Here is a 23,275-nt window from a genome sequence, read left to right on the forward strand (position 1 = left end):
AAGCTACTGATGACTCCCATTAGGTTACTGTAGAAAAGGTGTACAGCACAGGTAAAAACGAACATTTAATTTGTTTTGTTTGTGCTTGTATGTCTGTCATGGGGTAGGGGTTTGATTTTGAGTTGTAAACTTTCCTGGGGTGACATAGGGGCCGGGCCGTATGCCAAATTTTGTCTGGGTCCGTCGAGCGGTTCGGATTTCTATAGCATCCAAACAAACATGCAAACATTCACTTTTATTATATATATGTGTATATATATATATATATATATATATATATATATATATATATATATATATATACATGAGTACATATGTATATTTAGGATTAAGGACATCATAAGGTAAAGAGAGTGGAATATAGAAAAGCGGCTATAAACGTAATTATGGCGATTGAGTTTGGAAAAAGTGAAGTGAGAACAGCACCATAATTATATAGAAAATGAGGTTAAAAAAATAATTTATTGCTAACGAAACTGAAATAGGGGAGCATATGAGGAGTAAGCAAGTCATAGAGCCCCAGGGAGAGCTGTTGGTTACGGAAAGGATGCTAGTGGAAGTAAAAGCACTAAGTGGTGGGATGAGGCAATGAGAGATTTTGAGGGAAATAATGGGTTACTTAAGGCGGGTTGCATAAAAGAAGACGTGATAGTGTGCAAGAAAACAAGACGAGTAATATTCAGTCAAGAGGAAAATATGAGATAAAGAGAACCAATAATGTCTATACAAGGGCAGCCTGGTCAGGTAATATAAAGAAAACAATAAAGCTATACCAAAGAAGGTAAATTCACAGAGAAATGTTAACCAGCAAGTTGATAGCAAACAAACAGATGCAAATGACGAGGCGCTTTTTAAGGAAAATATAATCCTGTGCTGAATCTGTTCTTGTTAGTCCATGCTGGGTGCTTCATTCACCTTTGAAGGCAGGAGAACTAGAACTCCTTACTATAGTTCTTTCTTGGACATCTCTTTCTTGGAAGGACTTAGTTTATGCTCCAGATTCTGATAGCATAATGAAATTCCTTTCTGGTGCTTGACTTAATTCATATCTTTGGGAATTCTCTTTATCAAGCAATAATTCAATCTGACAGCTCTCTTGTCAAAATATCTTGGTGGCTAGATTAAGCTCATTCTTGAAAATTCTACCACTGGAATGCGTTGTTGCTAAGTTCAGATGATGATTTACTTTTTCTGGTCATTTTATTAGGTCTGTATCATTATCATAAAATCTTTAATGCAACCTTCAATTCTGGAATCCAGATTATGAAAGCATTAATAAGTGTTCCACCTGATGCCGATCACTTCTTATTTTATTTTCTCTAACAACCTGGATAATGGTTTAATGGGAAATACACATGCAATGAAAAATGAACAATCTTCCGGCTGTTACAAAAGAACAACAAAAGTTAGAGCTCTCATGCAGAGGTGTGAAGTTACTTCATTTCTTCCAGCGAAAACCGTTTCACTCTGAATCAAACAGTCTTGGTGCAGAAGATCAAAATTATGATTTGAGTAATCTTTAATTCGGCTGATAATGAGCTAAATTATGGCATGATACTGCAGCGAAGAGTGGATAGTGTAAATGCTACTAAGGGCACCATCCTAATGCCCTGTAATGAGCTGATGGTATAATGTCTCTAAGGCCAAAGCGAGCTTACTCCGCATGGTGAGGAGCATGCCAATACACAGCTGAAGGACAGCAGCATTTCTCAAGAATCTCAACTTACCAGGTAGCACTTAACGATTCAGTAGATTGGACATCACATCTGTGGTGGATCCTAAGAAAAGCCTTCTCTTGGAGTGCTTCCCCATTCACAGCAATTAGCAGGAGTGCTCTTGAACTCAGCAAGGGTCAATCTAATTGGAGGGTTTCCGCTTTCTTTTCACTGACAACTTTGCAGACATGTAGACCCATATTGGGCATTGGTCGGGGAGGACTTTAGAATCATCACTGTGCTGGGAGGGTCATAACAGGTATCTACTGCTTGTGAAATGGTAAAGTAGTGGAACTCCTTGCCACTCAGGTGTGTATTGAACCCTGGTTTTTTGGGGTGTTCTCTTTAGAAGACTCGGCTTGGCGCCCACCCTTCGGCCAAGCTTATACTGTTTGGTGACATCATGCTAGGAAAGAACTGACTGTGAGGGTCTCAGATGTTGATCACTTGGAGGAATTAAAAGATGAAGGAGAGGTGCCTTAAAACGTCTTGGGTCAGGGATCACCCAAGCATCTAATCATTTACAAAGTAAGAAAAATTCTACTTATCAGAAGCTTTTAGGGAGGCTAAGGCAGTCATCAAGAATGTTCTAAATCCCCGTTATTTATCGTTTTAGCTCCTCTCTTCTTACTGAATATCAAATTTAATGTTAGTCATCATATTGTATATTAATATAAAAAATGAAATTGAAAAATAAAAATGCTTATAGGAAGAAGGTACTGCAGAAATTTATGATAATTATTATCACTTTATAGGGACTCAAAAGGAAAAATATGACAGATTTTAATGAAGGAGAGATCAATATTGTGCACTAGGACGTTACAGTATGTATCTCAGTTACCATTTCTCCAGGAACTTTGGATGCTAAAATAAGCAACAGTTGTTTCGCTATGTAACTGACAATCATTATCATTAAATGTAGAACATATTTCAAGTTTATGTAAAAACATTCATGAATGAGTGACTGACATTCAATGGTTTTTACTTGTTATAACGTTTCCAGTTCCTAGAGAATCAGTCAGTTGAAATCACAACTGACTGATTCCCTGTATTTTTTACTTTATTATATGATGTTATTATAAATTAGGAAGTAATATATAATATGTCTGATCAAATTCAATCTTATTTTATCTGAATATTAGTAACTCAAAACTTATGTTCTCAATAAACGTACCAAAAAATATTCAGTCTGCTATGTTAAAAAAATTATGATTAATTAAAAAAAATCTTCCTTACATTTTTAGTAACCTTACTGGTCAATGTCATATGCTTGCCTTATTGCTTTAATGTATGCTTCTGTGACTATTTTCTTAAGTTTTCTTTTCGTTTTATAATCTTTTCTTAACCAATATCGACTATAAAATCTTTAAATAATTCTAACAAAACTTAACATGGGAAAAATCATGAAAAATACCATAAACAAAATGAACAGATCAAAATTCACGGCAAACTACAAGAGATTTTCTTCGCTACTGAAACAAGCGTATTTATACACTCTCAAGGGATAAACTGTTTATGCACAAAGGACAAGTAAAACTACAAGCAATTTACACAAAGATGATATGACGAAATGATCACCAAGAAATAACTTTCCGTCTGGACATGGCACAGTTTTCGACACAGTACCAATTGAGTGAAATAAAATCCAAAACTCTCAAAACATAATAAGAAACGAGTCAGTTACGTAAGAAATACAACGCACACTCCGTAGTCATACACAGTGCTGAGCACACCAAACATAGTTACTTACGGTTCAGTCCTCACCGAGACATTGTTACATATTCTTCTGTTTCTGTGTTTCAGACGGGCTGTGTAAATGCCGCCAAGTAGAGCTCAACATGAACAAAGACCGACCACCTTCTGCAGCTTGAGATCAGGTCTCCCATTCTCAGGAAAGGATACTGTCATTGAATGTCACTTAATAAATCTTCATACATAGTGAGTGGGGCAATGTGCAAGCAGAGAAGGACGTCAAGTCTCCAAGAAGTTTTCATGAAATACATTTCTCTCACCTGCTGAGGAATCGACAATTAGTTTTGTTGGTACAGCTACTAACCACTTCACATAGCATATAGTGCCGCAAACTCCTACATGACACCCAAAAACCAGGAAGATAGGAAAGATTTGTATCTGAAGGAAACCAGCGTATGAATAGGTTCCATTGGTAATTATTGTAAAAAATACTTTCCAACAAAGGGAATCAGTTACTGCAAGAAGTCGTTCTAACAGAAAAAGATTAGCTTGCGCAGTTAAGGACAGTAAAGATGGTAATAGCATTGTAAGTGGCTAATCCGAAGACATCAACTCGGGAACTGGAGAAAAAACACATTTAGAGGAAGAGCTGTTTTATTTTCATACTAAAAATTCCACAGTGATAAAAAATAATCAAAACGGTTCCTTGCCAGATTTCAGATTTCCATCAATTACTACAACTGGACTATAAAGAAGTAAGCACGCAGAGAAAAGGGATTTGAGAGAGATGTCTTTTTCTGGAGGAGAACATATGTCTGAGACCACTACACAAAGAAGAAGTAAGAACTCATTGCAAAGTTCCCATCTACATTATGCTATTCCTGACATTCAAATCCATATGCCAGATGAAGACACAGACACTAATTACTCAGGAAATTCTAGTGCGAGCTCAGAAACAGATGTGGACTCAAGACCTCAGTCACAATTAGATAGCATAGAGGACAATTTTCCTGAAGCATCACAAAACTCAGTTTTTGATGACGATGATTTATACAACAATGAACAAGAAAATGCCTCCTCCTCCATCATGTCCCTTCCAGATCTTAATAATTATATGGTGATCCCAAATGTTGATCCTTCAAAAAATTTGACATCTAAATCTAATTCTACTCAGTCAGTCAATAGATCAAACTACTTCAAAGCAACTACTGAGGAAGGTGATGAGATTTCACAAAGCTATATTCATAATAAGCAACCTGACAAGAAATCTGGCTTTCTGTCCAATGAAATTTCTGTAGATAAGCAAAGGCGCAAATCTGTAACTGATCTAGCTCCTTTTATGCAACCAAGAAAGTCTATCGTTGAATTAACCCCTGCCATGCAAGCCCGTATTTCAGTTTTTGAAACTAACTCAGGGATAGAAAATCAAATACTGAAACCAGATGACACAGACACAGAAAGAAGAAAATCATTCCTAGATGAATTACCAACAGTAGAGCGGAGGCGATCAATCAGAGCTGAGGTGTTAGAACTTGAACGACGTTACTTGTCAGGAGATGAAAGAGCAAATACTGATTATCTCCCAGAAACTAAAGATGAGATACAAGCACTTCAACGACGTAGGTCGATAAGAAATGAAATACTCAGTTTTGAGCGACGTGGGTCAATGCAAGACCAAACATTAATACCTCCCAGAAGGCGTTCAAGAGAAGATGGTGATGAAAATTTGCGTCGCAAGTCAATTAAAAGCAATAGATCCGAAGATGATAATGAGATGGTAATGCGAGCTGAAGTTATGAGTCCTGAGAAGGGTATGTCAATTAAGAAAAAAATATTGGAAATGGACCGGAGAAAGTCAATAAAAGAAAGTGAAAGAGGATCAACAAATGGATATAGAAACACACCAGAAATTGAAATACAGCCACCTAACTCAGATGAGGAATTTTCTGATACAGAAGAACAATACTTTAGGTCAGTTAAACCATATCTCAAGTACAGGAAGTCAATATCCGACCTTGAACCTTATTTCCATCACCAAAGTGAAGCCTGGAAATTAAGTTCGTCAGTTCAAGAAGAAATAGCCAGGCGTGAAGAGGAATCTGCTGAGAGAGAAGGGGAAAATGACACAATACCTTTCAGTTACCTTATCAAAAACAATTCTGAGCAAGAGCATTTAGACTGCAAATCAGAAAGGAGAGAATACCAAAATGGATCCGAGTCTGAAAATATGAGTTTCCATGATTCCAGAAGATCAAGCAGGAGCTCTGCTACAAGTAAAGAGAGGCAGCTTGTATCCAGAGATTCAAGGCCATTAGAAAAGGTTAGTGAGTATCAGCAGGATACCAAATGCAGTGAAAAGAAAAGTATATTAAGCAGCAAATTTTCTTATTTAGAGGAGCAAAAATTGTTTGAAAATTCATCCCTCAGTGATGCTACTTACATTCCTATAGATTTATCATCAGGAAAAATTTCTCATATATCTACTCAAGCAATTTTAGATGAGAGTCCTTGTAGGTCTGATAGTACAAGTAATGAACAAGCATCATATTCTCATTTGCAGGTTGATGGAGATCAAGACATTATCAGAAAACAACTCTTAGAACACCAGAACTCAATAGCCATGGAAGAATCGGAGTTTATTGGTCGAAGGCTCAGTAATGATCCTTTAACTTACAGTGAAAGAAACATATCTGACTCAACAAACAGCCACTCCAACAGAAATTCTTTTTCTCTGGATACTGTACAAAAGTCCTCAAGAAAGAATTCCTTTTCAGCAGAAGGCTCTTTAAAATCATCAGGGTCAATAAGTAGTCAAGGGGATAGAATGCAAATAAATGAAACAAGCACTGGAGAGCCTCCAAACAATTTAACCACAGATTCTAATACAGAGGTGAATCAGAGAAGAAAATCAATAGCATTAGAAGTATTAGGGTTTCTTTCCAGGAGGTTAAGCAATGCACTTGAAATAAGCAATGAAAATCAAACATTCCAAAATACTGATGAGCAGGAGTTTCAGGAAGGGGATTATAAGTCTCGAGCATCTTCAGTATACAGTCATGACAGTAAAAGTGCATCAAGAAAATCCTCACTTATTGATCGGAAGCTGTCACAGGGATCTACTTCACATGAAGCTCTCAGTTTCTCCCCACAAGAATCCACGTCACCAAGCTGTGATAACCTTGGTACTGAAGAGATTGTGCAGTATGATCAACGGCGTAAGTCAGTTACCATGGAAGCCTTGGACTTTATGGTTCGAAAATTCAGTAGTGAACCAATTCCAGATCATCAGTCAAAGAGATCGAGTGTTAATCCTGAGGAAATAGGAGATCTTGAAGAAACTGAGAACATGCCATCCATGACAGTTCAGACATATAAAGAGGACAATCGTAGATCAATGTCTGATAGAGGTAGTCGCAGATCTTCTAGATCATCAGTCCACAACAATCACAGGTTATCAAGAGGCTCAGTTACAACTGATGACCACTATGGGTCACAAAAAGATCTAGACTATGGTACTGAGACAAGCAGGTCAAGAAGAAGTTCAGCATCAGTCGAAGATGGTCATAGATCCCAAAGAGGATCAATAGCATTTGATAGAGGATCAGTATCTTTAGAATATGGTCACAAATCTCAAAGAAATTCGTTAATAAATGAGGATGGCAACAGATCTCGTAGGAGTTCCATAAATGCTGATGATTACTCAGAATCTCACGGTGGATCAATATTGGTTCATGATGGTCAAAGATCTCGCAAAAATTCAGAGGTAATGGAAGATGCAAGATCTCACCGAGGGTCCATATCAGACAATGTTAACTATAGATCTCCAAGAGGATCAATATCATTGCATGAAACATCTAATCGAGGTTCTGGATTGTTTGATGAGGGTAAAACATCTCCTAGAGGATCAATATCCAGCGAAGGAAATTACAGATCTCGCCAGGGGTCAATATCAGTTGAAGGAGGCCAAAGATCCCACAGTGGATCAATAACGATTCAAGATGGACAAAGATCTCAAAGGAATTCATTGTATGAAGAAGAACAAGCTAAGTCTCGTGACAGGTCTCGAAAGAGCTCTATTATAAATGACAACCAAGATGAGAAAAATGACAACTTACAAGAAGAGACTGACGGAGAACCAAGAAGAAAGTCAATTGGAATGGAGGTTTTAGGATTTATTACGAGGCGATTCAGCAATGCATCTGAAAATGAAGTGGGCCCTTCCATACCTTCCATTACAGTTGAAGAACATGAAGATAGTCAGACTTATGAATCACCCCAAGGAAGTCGAAGATCTTCAATCCAAAGTTATCACAGATCTTCAGTTGATGAATATCAAAGAGAGTCACAGTTAGTTGATGAGGAAGCTATTGGTTCAAGAAAGAGTTCAATATCGACTAAAGATGGACGCAGATCTCAGAGAGGGTCAATTTCAGCTGAAGATGGTCAACTTTCACGTAAAGGATCTATGGTATCTGACAGCGGTAGAAGGTCTTCAAAAGGTTCAATGGTTGATGGTGGTCAAAGATCTCGCAAGAATTCAGAGGTAATGGAAGATGCAAGATCTCACAGAGGGTCCATATCAGACAATGTTAACTATAGATCTCCAAGAGGATCAATATCATTGCATGAAACTCAGACATCTAATCGAGGTTCTGGATTATTTGATGATAGTAAAACATCTCCTAGAGGATCAATATCCAGCGAAGGAAATTACAGATCTCGCCAGGGGTCAATATCAGTTGAAGAAGGCCAAAGATCCCGCAGTGGATCAGTAACAATTCAAGATGGACAAAGATCTCAAAGGAATTCATTGTATGAAGAAGAACAAGCTAAGTCTCGTGACAGATCTCGAAAGAGTTCTATTATAAATGACAACCAAGATGAGAAAAATGACAGCTTGAGAGAAGAGACTGACGGAGAACCAAGAAGAAAGTCAATTGGAATGGAGGTTTTAGGATTTATTACGAGGCGATTCAGCAATGCACCTGAAAATGAAGTGGGCCCTTCTATACCTTCTATTACAGTTGAAGAACATGAAGATAGTCAGACTTATGAATCACCCCAAGGAAGTCGAAAATCTTCAATCCAAAGTTATCACAGATCTTCAGTTGATGAATATCAAAGAGAGTCACAGTTAGTTGATGAGGAAGCTATTGGTTCAAGAAAGAGTTCAATATCGACTAAAGATGGACGCAGATCTCAGAGAGGGTCAATTTCAGCTGAAGATGGTCAACTTTCACGTAAAGGATCTATGGTATCTGACAGCGGTAGAAGGTCTTCAAAAGGTTCAATGGTTGATGGTGGTCAAAGATCTCGCAAGAATTCAGAGGTAATGGAAGATGCAAGATCTCACAGAGGGTCCATATCAGACAATGTTAACTATAGATCTCCAAGAGGATCAATATCATTGCATGAAGCATCTAATCGAGGTTCTGGATTGTTTGATGAGGGTAAAACATCTCCTAGAGGATCAATATCCAGCGAAGGAAATTACAGATCTCGCCAGGGGTCAATATCAGTTGAAGAAGGCCAAAGATCCCGCAGTGGATCAATAACGATTCAAGATGGACAAAGATCTCAAAGGAATTCATTGTATGAGGAAGAACAAGCTAAGTCTCGTGACAGGTCTCGAAAGAGCTCTATTATAAATGACAACCAAGATGAGAAAAATGACAACTTACAAGAAGAGACTGACGGAGAACCAAGAAGAAAGTCAATTGGAATGGAGGTTTTAGGATTTATTACGAGGCGATTCAGCAATGCATCTGAAAATGAAGTGGGCCCTTCCATACCTTCCATTACAGTTGAAGAACATGAAGATAGTCAGACTTATGAATCACCCTAAGGAAGTCGAAGATCTTCAATCCAAAGTTATCACAGATCTTCAGTTGATGAATATCAAAGAGAGTCACAGTTAGTTGATGAGGAAGCTATTGGTTCAAGAAAGAGTTCAATATCGACTAAAGATGGACGCAGATCTCAGAGAGGGTCAATTTCAGCTGAAGATGGTCAACTTTCACGTAAAGGATCTATGGTATCTGACAGCGGTAGAAGGTCTTCAAAAGGTTCAATGGTTGATGGTGGTCAAAGATCTCGCAAGAATTCAGAGGTAATGGAAGATGCAAGATCTCACAGAGGGTCCATATCAGACAATGTTAACTATAGATCTCCAAGAGGATCAATATCATTGCATGAAACTCAGACATCTAATCGAGGTTCTGGATTATTTGATGATAGTAAAACATCTCCTAGAGGATCAATATCCAGCGAAGGAAATTACAGATCTCGCCAGGGGTCAATATCAGTTGAAGAAGGCCAAAGATCCCACAATGGATCAGTAACAATTCAAGATGGACAAAGATCTCAAAGGAATTCATTGTATGAAGAAGAACAAGCTAAGTCTCGTGACAGATCTCGAAAGAGTTCTATTATAAATGACAACCAAGATGAGAAAAATGACAGCTTGAGAGAAGAGACTGACGGAGAACCAAGAAGAAAGTCAATTGGAATGGAGGTTTTAGGATTTATTACGAGGCGATTCAGCAATGCATCTGAAAATGAAGTGGGCCCTTCCATACCTTCTATTACAGTTGAAGAACATGAAGATAGTCAGACTTATGAATCACCCCAAGGAAGTCGAAAATCTTCAATCCAAAGTTATCACAGATCTTCAGTTGATGAATATCAAAGAGAGTCACAGTTAGTTGATGAGGAAGCTATTGGTTCAAGAAAGAGTTCAATATCGACTAAAGATGGACGCAGATCTCAGAGAGGGTCAATTTCAGCTGAAGATGGTCAACTTTCAAGTAAAGGATCTATGGTATCTGACAGCGGTAGAAGGTCTTCAAAAGGTTCAATGGTTGATGGTGGTCAAAGATCTCGCAAGAATTCAGAGGTAATGGAAGATGCAAGATCTCACAGAGGGTCCATATCAGACAATGTTAACTACAGATCTCCAAGAGGATCAATATCATTGTATGAAACTCAGACATCTAATCGAGGTTCTGGATTATTTGATGATAGTAAAACATCTCCTAGAGGATCAATATCCAGCGAAGGAAATTACAGATCTCGCCAGGGGTCAATATCAGTTGACGAAGGGCAAAGATCCCACAGTGGATCAATAACGATTCAAGATGGACAAAGATCTCAAAGGAATTCATTGTATGAAGAAGAACAAGCTAAGTCTCGTGATAGATCTCGAAAGAGTTCTATTATAAATGACAACCAAGATGAGAAAAATGACAGCTTGAGAGAAGAGACTGACGGAGAACCAAGAAGAAAGTCAATTGGAATGGAGGTTTTAGGATTTATTACGAGGCGATTCAGCAATGCATCTGAAAAGGAAGTGGACTCTTCCATACCTTCTATTACAGTTGAAGAACATGAAGATAGTCAGACTTATGAATCACCCGAAGGAAGGCGAAGATCTTCAGTCCAGAGTTATCACAGATCATCAGCTGATGAATATCATAGGTCGCAAAGAGATGAGGAAGCTATTGGTTCAAGAAAGAGTTCAGCATCGTCTAGAGATGGGCGCAGATCTCAGAGAGGGTCAGTATCAGCTGACGGTGGTCGTAGATCTCAGAGAGGGTCAGTATCAGCTGAAGATGGTCACACACCACACAAAGGATCTATGTCTTTTGAAGATGGTACAAAATATCACAGGGATTCCATTTCATCTGGAGGAGGCCAGATATCTCGAAGATTATCTCAAGAAGTGCATGAAATGCCTGTTTCACAAGAAAAAACTATTAATTCCAGGAAAAGCTCACATACACATGAAGTATATAATGTTTCACAATTTATTTCTGAGAGTGATACAGAACCTAATGATATGATGTATGACAAATATAAAGACCATGACATTGTTTCAACTGAAACTTCAGATGTCGTATTACACCACTATATTCAAAGATCATTCAGTGAAGAAACACCAGAGGTAACTGACTATTTATCTGATTCTGAAAGTGGGTCAGAGCTGAACTTTGAGCTAGCACTGAATGAAATAGAATCATACAGCCAGCCTGCAATTATGATAAATGAAAATCAGGCCCAAAAATACAAGATGACAATGCAACAGCAGGAAATTCTTGTCATGAATAAGTATAAAGATGAAAAGGAAACACCAGATCTGTATGAAGCTTTGTATGGCCATATCATAACACTCCTTACACTCCCTGAACTTGGAGGGAAGGAGCATGAAGTATGTGCAACATTTATACCCGATGTTACACTTGAATCATCAATTAATGATACCGAATGGAATGAAATCTCTCAAAAATACAAAAATATTACAGGATTCTCGACACCTGGTATAACTCAAATGTCTTCATTAACTACACTGGACAAAAAGGGAGGATGGACGACAGTAGATGCCCTACAAAACCAGAAGCAAAGGAAACCTCTTGACAGGTAAGGTGAAAAACACTCAGTTCAGCATGTTCCTAATTTTCTTGCCCTTCACAATAGTGTTCAGTGGAATGGAAATTATTTCAGAGCGCATCAGTCTCCCCTTATGAGGTTACATCGGCAAAATGTTTCTGAATGTATATGGAAGCATGAATGTATATGTGAATGGACAAAGTATGTGAATATTATTTCCCACCCTGTATAGGTACGACTGAGTGTATGAGCAACTATGCAAATAGATACTTCAGCAGTAGTACAGGATAATACCTGAATATTGTTGCCTGAGGAGGTAGCAGCCATCTTGAGGCACTATTTGTGTCCAGATTTGGTAAAATTCTTAGTCAGGTACTCTGGAATTCAAGAGTGAATGAAAGATTGAGAATAAAAAAGGTTGTTGTATCTGGTTTGGTAAGGTGATGCTAGGCTAGGGGTAGGTGGGATATTGTAAGGTCACAAGGCTGTTGGAGTATATAAAGAATTAGAGGTAATTTTGTCAAGGATTTTATCATAGATACAGTCAAAGTAGAGAAAATAATGGTCTTATGACCCGATACTGAAAATGTATTGAAAGATTGTTGATTTCATTAGATGTTATGAATATAAAGGTGACAAATGGAAATCAGTAGTTGGTATTTGGGCAACTCAAGAATAAATATATATATATATATATATATATATATATATATATATATATATATATATATATATATATATATATATATATATATATATATATATACACATATGGAAGCGTGAACAGAGAAATTTAACAGATTACTTATTTGTATAGAATATAAGTAAGTGCAGTTAGAGAGCATTGAAAGGTTAAGGGTATATAATTATAAATATTACCTATATGACGGCCAAATTGAGGATAAATGACTGTTCCAGCAGCATTCGAAGAGTTGAGAAGCATGGCATAAAAAAATGGATGGGGCATTAGCTAAATTTAAGGATACAAAAGAGTAGATAAAATAGTGTTATGAGAGGACCCAGCATGGTGTCCTCAGAAAAGTTTGTATGTTTAGCATCACCTCCTTTCATTTATGTTTTGCTTAACTGACTGGAGTACCTATACTATTGCTCTTGGGTGCTAAGTCTTCTTTGGCCTCCTACAGCCTTGAGTTTCAATTCCCCCGCTTTGGGGTGCATAGAAGCATACATTCCTTGGCTCTGTTTTATCCTAATGTTAAGTTTTATTTGTTAATTTTGACTGAATGTGTCCTATTTTACACTGATTTTTGTTTTATATTATTTGTTCTTTCATTTTTTATATATGTGCATTCTATTACATTACACTTGTTCGCCTATATTAAGCCCTATTAGGTTGTTCCCTCAGAATATAAACTTACTACTGTATAAATAATGACAATGATATTATTAGAGAAGGGGACTGCCTTTTAAACATGTTTCATTAAGAGTGATAGCTGTGTCAGCAGGTTTGTTAATTTTGTATTTCACTGTCTCCAGTTGTCTGAATATTCCCCTCTCCTGTGAAACAAATCGAGAAGGGAACGGTCTGTATTCATTGCATCTATAATGATCTTGATGGATGTGGACACAGATGAGTATTTTTTGTTGCTAACACGTTTTATCATTGTCAGGAAAGAAATGGTCAATAAAAAATTTGGGGTATGATGAATGAACAATGTCATGTAGGTATTTAGAGTAGTGCGCAGAAAGAGCGTCTCCTGATTGATAGTAAGGATGTTTTGCGAGGTAATTTATAAAATACGAAGGATGTGCGTGAGACAGCAATCGAGTGTCGTGCAAACAGCTTGAATGAGGAGTGAACGAGGATATATTTCCATGGGTATCTTCATATCGCCTCTGGTGGCAACCACTTGAACGTGACCCTAATTGTCATGAAGGGACGTATTGCAATAATACCGATATAGGCGTTGGAACATCTTGGTACTAGTAAGCACAAAGATTCTTAAATTCTCGATTTATTAACTTTTTTAAACACAATAATAATAATAATAATAATAATAATAATAATAATAATAATAATAATAATAATAATAATAATAATAATAAAGGGAATAGTTTTAGTGCAACGATCAATGGGACGGGTAATCTGATAACTGTGAAATAGAGAGGGAAAGAATATGAGCTGTAGCCCAAAATGAAACCAACAGAGAAATGGATTTTCTTAAGGGAAAGGCTTGATCTTTCACCTCCAGTAGCAAGGTAAGAGGGAGAATTACATTAAAAAAATAAATAGGTGCAATAAGGAAGTAAAAGTAGATATATATAGAAATATATCAGACACAAAGATGGGTGCTGAAGAAAATGAGCAACTGGAGATGTATTCTGAGAAGAGTCTTGCAGTTATAGCGCATATTTTCATGCTGAATGTAGATTACATATGGGAGATAAAGTTAGCTATCGCTGAGTGGATCAGATGAATATGAACCTGGGAATAAGTGTGGAATGACTGTGAAAGATATTAAGAGGAGAACGTAAGGGCTTGGAAACTAAAAGGCGGCAGTTAACTTCCTGCATCATGGTCATGGAAGTTTAAATGAAATGCTGACCAGGGTTTGTGAGGCTGAGAATAGAATGCAAAAATCATAGGTACACAAGAACTCGTTAGAATATGACGAAATGTAAAAGGGAAAGTCAGTGTGCAACGCACCTATTGCTGCTTAATAATAGCTCGGAACATTTCTTGAGGCAATCAAGAGCAAAGGTTTTCCGAGTTTGTGGCTTAAAAGAAGAGACAATGTCTGGCGAATAAAATTTCTCTGTGGTTTGGATGCTACGGAGAAACTGAAGATTTTGGTTAATTCGTGTTTGTGAGATGGGTCTGGAAGTAAATGTTTGTAAGCTTAATCCTAAGAGTGCGCTTACACTTGAGTAAAACATGTCGTCAGCTCAAGTCTCCAACTCATTGCTTGCACATCACAAACCGGCTCAAAATAAGTCGAAGAATTATCGGTAATTCTAACCAGTGTTTTCTACGGTTGCACAACATTTGCCTAAGGTTCGTTCTCCACTTATGGCTGTTAAACTGTTTTCAACCTATTTGTGATATATAGCTATGTGATAAGTTACTGACGTGTGTTTATTAAATTGTCCTCTGTAGTGTGGACGCAACCTTAGACACTCTATGACAAACAGGAAAACATGGAGGGAAATCTCAATGGTGAGGTCGAAAATGAAGACTGGTAGGCAACTACTAGCATAAGTGTTTGAAAGTTGATGCTGTCGATGATTCGTAAAGAAAAACGTTGGAAAGTAGCTTAGGCAATCAAATGTCCGAATTAGGAATAGTTGATGTGGTTAGAAATGAACAAATAATGAAGATATGGTAACAACATTAGCACTGTAAATAAATATAGCAGTATCAGGCAGTGGCTTGGTCTTGTGTAGCCTACTAAATAATTGGAAAGAAAGATTGATGAATAGAGTGTCATTTGGAAATCTGTGGGAGTGGTATGTGATTGTTTACACACATAATTACATACATATCATACATATATATCTACATACACGCCCACACACACACACACACACACACACACCTTACATCATCGCCTTCAACGCCATGTGACGCAAAGGGCATCTGAAATTCTGCAACTTATATTTTTCCTTTGTTTTACCTTCCAAAAAATGTCTCCTTATCTCAAGCCTCCCGCCTGACAGTACTCATCCAAGTAGGCCAGTGTCTTCCAACTCTTGTAGCGCCAGCAGGAGTAGAGTTGACACTATCATATACTATTCTCCCAAGGTAGTATAAAGAACATGACCAAGTTTTCCATCTTCGTAAAAGTATAAATTTTCACTTTATTCTTTCATCTGATCCTAATATTCCTCCTAAAACTTTATCCTAAAATCAACAAAATCTTTAAGACATATTTTTGTTATCTAACTCTGCGCGAGCGTGTGCGCGCACATGTGTATGTGTGTGTGTGCATCTTCTCATAGGTATGATATACCGCAGCATAACGACTGTGACATTCTGTGGATGTGGGTTTCTCGGAGGCTACCTAGTGGGAGCAGCAACGTACCTCCAAGAACGTGCGCCTCACCTGTTGCAAGGACGTCTTGCAGGATCGTCGGTTGGTTCCTTGGTAGCCGCCTGTCTCGCCTGTGACGTTCCACTTGAGGTACAGTACATATGTTACTGGCTCTATATTGACGTTGCTTCTTTGGATGAGGGTCAGTCAACTTAATTATGAATCTTTTATTAGTACACCTCAGTAATAAGAGAAAGTACGATTTTTTTCAGTAAAAAAACAAAAATATTCAATCAGTAGACCGTAACAGTAAGAATAACACTAAAGTATATAACAGATGGTCATGAGGAGAGAAAGAACCTAAACAAAGTTGCTCAAGTACAGTTTGGCACCTCTAAAAAGTATTGATGAATCTCTCTTCTTGTGTAGTGAGAAGCTTGGTCCTAGGTCATTAATAGGATGGGAAGCTATTGACTAACTCTTAGGGAGAAGAAAGGCTTTGGATTGTCCCCTACATTCTTGACGACAATATTCCGTAAGAGGAGAGATCAAGGGTGAGTACAACGTAAATGTAAAGGAACCGCTAAGAACAAAAAGAAAATCATTCACTTCTGAGCTTGGATGAGAGAGAATAAAGCTTCATTAGTGACGGAGACAAAAAGAGGATGATTAAGAAACTGGATAAGAAAAGAGTTGAATGCTCTTAGTCACAATAGCTTTATGTAAGGGTCTTCGCCATGATAATATTTCATATTTCACTCGCCACGCCCATCCCCATAAGAATATTTAAAAGCATACATTAATCGCAAAATAAATAAAAATTATCAGACTGATTCGGGCTTTGTTTGGTAAAAAGTGACTGAATAAGAATGTTGTAGCGTTGACTAGAACTAGAGTCTGCCCTGCCAGCAGCACAAAGAAAACGGGTAAATGATGACAGATAAGTTTAGGCTGTCCTCGTGAACTTTCGTTTTCGTCATTCAAGTAAACATTGAGTTAATAAACTAACACTTTGCGTAATTTACAATTTCTATAAAGTCTCATGTGCTGAAAAGGTAATTTTTCGGAAGACTCCACCCAGCCATTTCGGAAGGTTCCAGCTAGCCATTTTTGCAAGAAAGACCATTTTGGTTTTTTTCATGCAAAAATGGCTAAGAAATGATAGGACAGTAAAAGAACTGAAAAATACCAACCTAACGTAAACTATGGGGGTTTTCTGGTTACAATTTTGCCGCATTAGCTATGGAGGGGGGTGAGGGGCCGGTGTTGTCTTGCCTTATAAGTCGTAATTTGATTAGTTATTTTTCTCTGTTATTAAGCATTGGAGAAGGTCATGTATTGAGAAGAAATTTTTCGTTTTGATGAGTTTTATCCAAGAAAAATATAAGTTATAATGTGGGAGGTGGCTGGAGTCTTCCGAAAAATAACCCCTGAAAAATCTCGTATTATAGAATTTGGCCAAAGTGTGTTCGAGTTATGTAACACACAAAATAACTTAACGGCTTCTTATCTAGCTCCAGTGAATCATGGTTGGGGTAATATATCAACAAATGCATTTTTATTTAATGTGGTTTCATTGTCAATGCTTCTTGTATCATGCTCTTAGCTTAGTCCCTAACGTTTTCGTCTGCGGGACCTATTCCCGTCGTGCTACACTCGCCCCGTTCCTTCGAACTGTAAATTATGAATTTGCGCTACATTATCAGAAGTATATAGAGACGGTGTATTGTCTTGACAACGAAATATATATATATTTTTATTAGGGGTTTATACTAAATAAAGCATTGCATGTTTTTCAAATACTAAGCTGTAGTTTTCTCTCAGTATGTTCGTAAGAACATACTAGCAACAGCCGACGTCGCCCAGAAATACCTGATGGGTCCCTTCAACCCATTTTTCCCAATTGAGGAGCCATTACTCAAGAACCTCCTCAAAATGATACCCGAGGATGGACATATCAGAGCTTCTGGAAGGCTCTTCTTGTCTCTCACGCGAGCCACAACGTTGACTAATGAGGTAAGATAGCTTAGAAGTCTAAGATGTGTTCGAAGTCTTAGCACATAATATAAGGTAAAATAAGATAAACTATAACTTAACGACTTAAATACTAGCCTTATCTTTGGTATATGACCTATGACCTTAAGGTAAATGTTACCCGGGTTTATGAGATCGAAGTCAACTTTGACCTGACTACCAAATGCATAGGTACGTTTGATTATGAGTAAATTGTGCACATGAAGGCTCCACTGCAAGGTTCCTGTGAGTCACAAATCCTTGTGACTTGAGAGAAGCTGTGTCCTCGGACAAGCTGACACAGACATTATGCGTGGCTACAATTTTCGAGTTTACCAACGCAAACTGATTCAGAGTAAACACAAATCTTATATTGATCCTGTCATTCCAATCTGCATCTTATGATGTTAGATCTTCATACATTTCAGCTCATAAATATTACTCTAAATAACCTGACTTCATGTAAGATATAGCTCCATGAAATCTAGTTCAGATAAGTTGAGCACAGATAGATGCGACGCCACTTAAATTACAGTCTTCATATTATCTGGTTTCCCCAACAAATATTCACCACAGATAAGCACAATTTTAAGAAAATTTGACCCTGTTAGCATTAGTTCATGTTCAACTTGACCTCCTGGAAGTTAGACCTAAGTGCAGGTAAAGTACAGTATAACCTAAATAAACTGAGAATTAAACTTCAATAGATGTCATCTCAATATTTATAAATGTATAACTCTTATTGCTAGTATATCACACCTAAGTATAATTGGCATTGCGTAAATTGTAAGACAATAATTTTACTATGATTAATTACTTTATTATGTATTTATTAGTTTTTTGTATATGTTATGTGAGTGAAGGCGTTTACTCATCTCAAGTGGTTTGCACTGAAGTTATTGTCTCTAGCTAAGATAGTTAAAGGTTATTTATACAAGATAGCTATAATGGTATGAGTAATTCACTAGCCCTATTTGTATCAGGTGACCATCCCTTACCTGCAAAGTAAATATGACCCATTTATTTATTTACAGTATTTATCAGATATATAATAGTTTCCATAACTAAAAACACATAGCTTACAGTAATTTACGGATATTTGTGTAATACTTTCTCTGTTGTCAACTGCACTGTCATGAGATATTGAGATTGATATGACTTTTTCATTAGTACTACAGCCTCATGACATTTTTTTTATCACTTCGCAAAACACAGTGTGCTACTAATTCCTTTTCTGTTTTCAAACAGGGTACAATAAAGTGTTTTAGGCTGCAGATTGTTGACATAATTACAAAATTGCAACTTAAATTATTAAGCATTCTCTCCCTTTAAAGTGCGAAACTGTAAGAATGAGCCCACATTTGATAACGTTTATATTTTTTATTTGGAAGGTCATGGCAACAGAAAAGGTGAAGAGGGCAATGCTTTATCAGAGGCTAAATCGCATGGGTATTCTGTCGATAATCCTTTTCTGTATTTCATAAAGTGCAGGGATTTTATTGTCAACAACGAACTTCCACAGAACAGTCAGTCGCCTTTGTAAAACTGATTTCCTTCTAAAGAGGCTGGTGCGTTTGAGTAAGAGTCTAATCACACAAAGTGATTGCTTTTAGCATCTACTGGGCACCTACAATTATGGGTTTTGTAATTTTGAAGTTGTTGTATTCAGTCCAGACATTCTTTAAACTTAGAAATAAATTTGTGCATTAACGAATTACTAAAAAAGATAAACCATCAAATGTCAATCACTGGATATTCGATAAGGGATTTAATCCTAAAAAATACATTCTAAGTTGTTACAGTCAAAGTGGCCAAATAGTTTGCTATTCAAAACAGTATTTTTTTAAAGCAGTTGCGTAATTATGTGATGAGGTCCTCAAACACATTTCAAAAAAGTATAGCTTATAGCTCGGATAGTTATAGAAATTAAAAAGGACCCACGGTTCACATAAGCCCAAGAACTTGTGCTTGTCTCTCAAACATATGCTCCCATGGTCAGAGGGTTTACATGGCATTTTGTAGATGTTGTGCCTCAGTTCCATTGTCCATTATATCACCCTTAATTATCGCTGCCAACAGTTCTTACATTACTGTCTTCAAATGGCCAACAGTAAAATTTCATTCATGCATCTTTTCAATGATATGTGGTTGCACAGAATGCATTGCTCTTATGCACACACAATAAACATTGTTAAAAAATGTTTTGGTAACGTTTTGAACGTATGTATCAAAGTAGCCAATATTGAGGGAAACCTGAAATCACACAGTTTTACTGCCAAAGTTGTCTGGTCTATTTTCCAAAAGAACTGGAACAATGAAAATATGGTAAACATGTAAAGCTGTTATATCAAATACATAGTCCGAGAATTAACTTTTTTTTAAGCAACGACTATCGTTTAGAATTAGGTAAGACCCAAGGCATCAAGGTTATTTCGTGTTATTGCCAGATATATGGAGCCTAGTGATTTTCCTCTAAGCTTACTGTTCGAATTTGTAATATACTGAAAAACATAATGGACGATGATACCTGGTTAAATGTATACGTGGCTGCCTCTTATGCGAAGCATTCTGCAAACATGGCGTCGCAGGTAACCCTTGTTGCCCTAATGGATGTAAATACATCGTAAGAAACTGCAAGAAATCACTTATGTGTCACCACCTGTATGCTTACAATCTTAGATTGTGGATGATGGGTAATGGGCAGCCTTCTTTAGACTTAAAACTGAGCATATACCTAGCTTAATTCAGAAATTGTCTTTTACTGTTTCATACAATATTGCTGAGGAAAGATCAGTCGAGAAAATGTCACACATTGTCATTTTGATATTAGAGGGCAATTACCTTCACTTCTACTGATCAATTTTGCATTGTTACTAGAAAGACTTCAAGTTGGCAAACGATATCATTACTAGTTACCTGGTGTAAGGTTCAGAAAACCCATCACTGTTTACAGATAAGGACATTTGTTTGTGAGAATGAAACTTTGTGCTGTCATTTTTATATCTGCTCTTTTATATCACCTTTTAGTGAAGATGGTTTTGCAGATATGTTAACCAGTTACATTTAGGTAAGGTAAATAAGTATTTAGGTAAAATCTACAGGCCACTTTCATAGAACTGACCAGAATTATTTTCAATACCATTTCTAGGATATAGTACGGTTGACTCTTTTCAAAATAATTTACATTATCATTATTGTTAAGATTTTTAATATTGAGCACAGGTATGTTACCTATTTTCTTAGATTTCAGACGGAAATTGTTTTTTTCCCCAAAGGTACTTCTACCTTTATACATCTTACGCCTCTTATCCTGCAACGCTGGCAACACCAGAGGGTTGTAAATCACGGACGAACGATACTCATCCCTAATGCTGACCAGAAACAGTCTTTCTTCATATCTGATACATAATTAGGATGGGTTAAATAACTATTCAAATGAATTTCCAACAGAAGGTGTTAACATGTCTACAGTTTTTTTTGCAATGACTAAAAAGAACCAAGTTATCTGTCCATTTTTGTCATCTTTTTTAAAATTGTTTGTCATCTAATTTTCTAATGGATGTTCATTGCGTATTTTAAAATTACCCGATATTTTCTTCCACTCACGCCAGATCGTCAGCGAGTACTCATCGAGAGACGAACTGGTCAGAGCTATTCTTTGCTGCTGCTTCCTGCCTTTCATTTCTGGTTTCTCTGTTCCTTCATTCAATGGCCGAAAGTGAGTAGTAAAAATACTGATGTATACTATCGGGATCCAGAATTTCGTTGGTAAACCATTTCTTTCACTGAAGATTACCAGAGGTCATGTAAGATGTTTCTGTATATTTGTAACAAAGGAAACAAATGATTGGAACAATACCACAGGTGACTTGTTTTTCAGGTATATAGACGGAGGTATGAGCAACAACATGCCGCTGAAAGGCCCAAACACCCTGACCATCAATGCTTTCTCTGGAGACTTTGACATATGTCCCGAGGATCCAGATGGACCCGAGCGTCCACTGGCCACAGCTTTCAACCAAAGCATCAGGATGACCAACAACAACGGGACAAGACTTATCCACTCACTTCTCCCTCCATCTAGTGAAGTTCTAGACAAGCATTTCCAACAAGGTTACAACGATGCCAAAAACTACTTTCCTCTGTGGAATACAAAGTGAGACATCTACAACTAGAGAAGATTATCTTCACTTTGACAGCATTTTTCATCATATTCTCTAAGTATGTGATGCCATCTTACCTGTATTTTGGTGGCAACTATAAGAAACATTGCTTTTAATGAAGCTTGCCTAGTCATGCCTTTTGCGATATCAAAATCTTGTGCTAGAATGCTTTGTTGGTTTCCCTTTACAGATATTCTTTCTAGTTAGACGTACTTTATGAATTGTGTGACACAGAGCTTCTCTTTTCAGTATTTCAAGGTTAGACGTGTTGAGTGAAACCTTAGGATATCTATCAGTTTTTCACAACTTCATAATGTATCACATATGTGAATAATCTTTATCTAGATACACGTTTTTACTGAAAAAAACTTACAAAGTTATGAAATCTGAACAGATTAGGAATTCCACTCAGCTAAAGAATATGTAATTATCTAAATGGTTCTTAACCTTTGCCTTGATAGGACAGTATCCAAAGGAAAAGGCAAATTACCCACAGTGTAATGCAACTGAGAAGAACTACCGCGATCCAATGTTAGCATTAGATGACATTTGTTGGTCTTGTCAGCAACTTGCTATGCTGTATAATGTTTAAGATGCATCAGAGTGTCATCGGACTTATGTGACCAAAAACTCTAGGTTTGAACTAGTAATCTCTTTTCAAGTTTGTATTGCTAACCAGGAAACATCGCTACTGAGTACGTGCTGTTTGTTTACCCTAAAATAATCAACATTTTACCTGGTGGATAAATAAATTCATCAGGTTTCAGGATCCTGAAACTTCGTAGTTAGACAAACAAAGCAACATATTTTTAATGGATTAATGGATTCCCAGGATTTACGAGTTGAAACTAAGTGTTTAATTGACAAAAATACTCTCTTCCAATTCAAGCCAGTTCAACTGACGTAGAAATCATAAGACAAAATAAAGGAGAAATAACAATAAGAGGAAAACAAGGGATACCAGAATGTAGAAGGAAGAGATTACTAAAAGGCTGATCATTAGTGGAAATACTGTTGCGGAAAACATAAAGCAAATTGATATGGAAGATAATGCAACTAGAAAACTTGTTCCAGGCTTTAGCAAATGAATCCCTTTGGCTAGCCTATTCTTTCAGACACCGTACACTGACTCAATGTGAATGAGATGCATTGAATTGTTTTCTATTGCTTATTGTTATTTTTTTATACATGAAAACAGCTTATTATTGTAGTTCCTATTAAGATGTTGACAATACTTCTCAAACTCCAAGGCTGATCACCAGCAATGCTTGCACGCCGCCTAGTGAGTATTGGATAAGATAACTCATAAACCATT

General features: G+C 37.1%; 1 protein-coding gene across 1 annotated transcript in view; it reads left to right on the plus strand.

The window, feature by feature from the left end:
* LOC136853978 (serine-rich adhesin for platelets-like) overlaps positions 1-22,656 on the plus strand; it is a 28,646-nt gene extending 5,990 nt beyond the window's left edge. Inside the window, 5 exon segments of the mRNA XM_067129900.1 lie at positions 3,519-11,822; positions 15,769-15,934; positions 17,609-17,800; positions 21,409-21,515; positions 21,678-22,656. Coding sequence (XP_066986001.1) covers positions 4,195-11,822; positions 15,769-15,934; positions 17,609-17,800; positions 21,409-21,515; positions 21,678-21,957 — 8,373 coding nt within the window. The 5' untranslated portion in view covers positions 3,519-4,194 and the 3' untranslated portion in view covers positions 21,958-22,656.
* Positions 22,657-23,275: the final 619 nt, after the last annotated feature.

Source organism: Macrobrachium rosenbergii, chromosome 28 (assembly GCF_040412425.1).
Source record: "Macrobrachium rosenbergii isolate ZJJX-2024 chromosome 28, ASM4041242v1, whole genome shotgun sequence".
NCBI lineage: Eukaryota > Metazoa > Arthropoda > Malacostraca > Decapoda > Palaemonidae > Macrobrachium > Macrobrachium rosenbergii.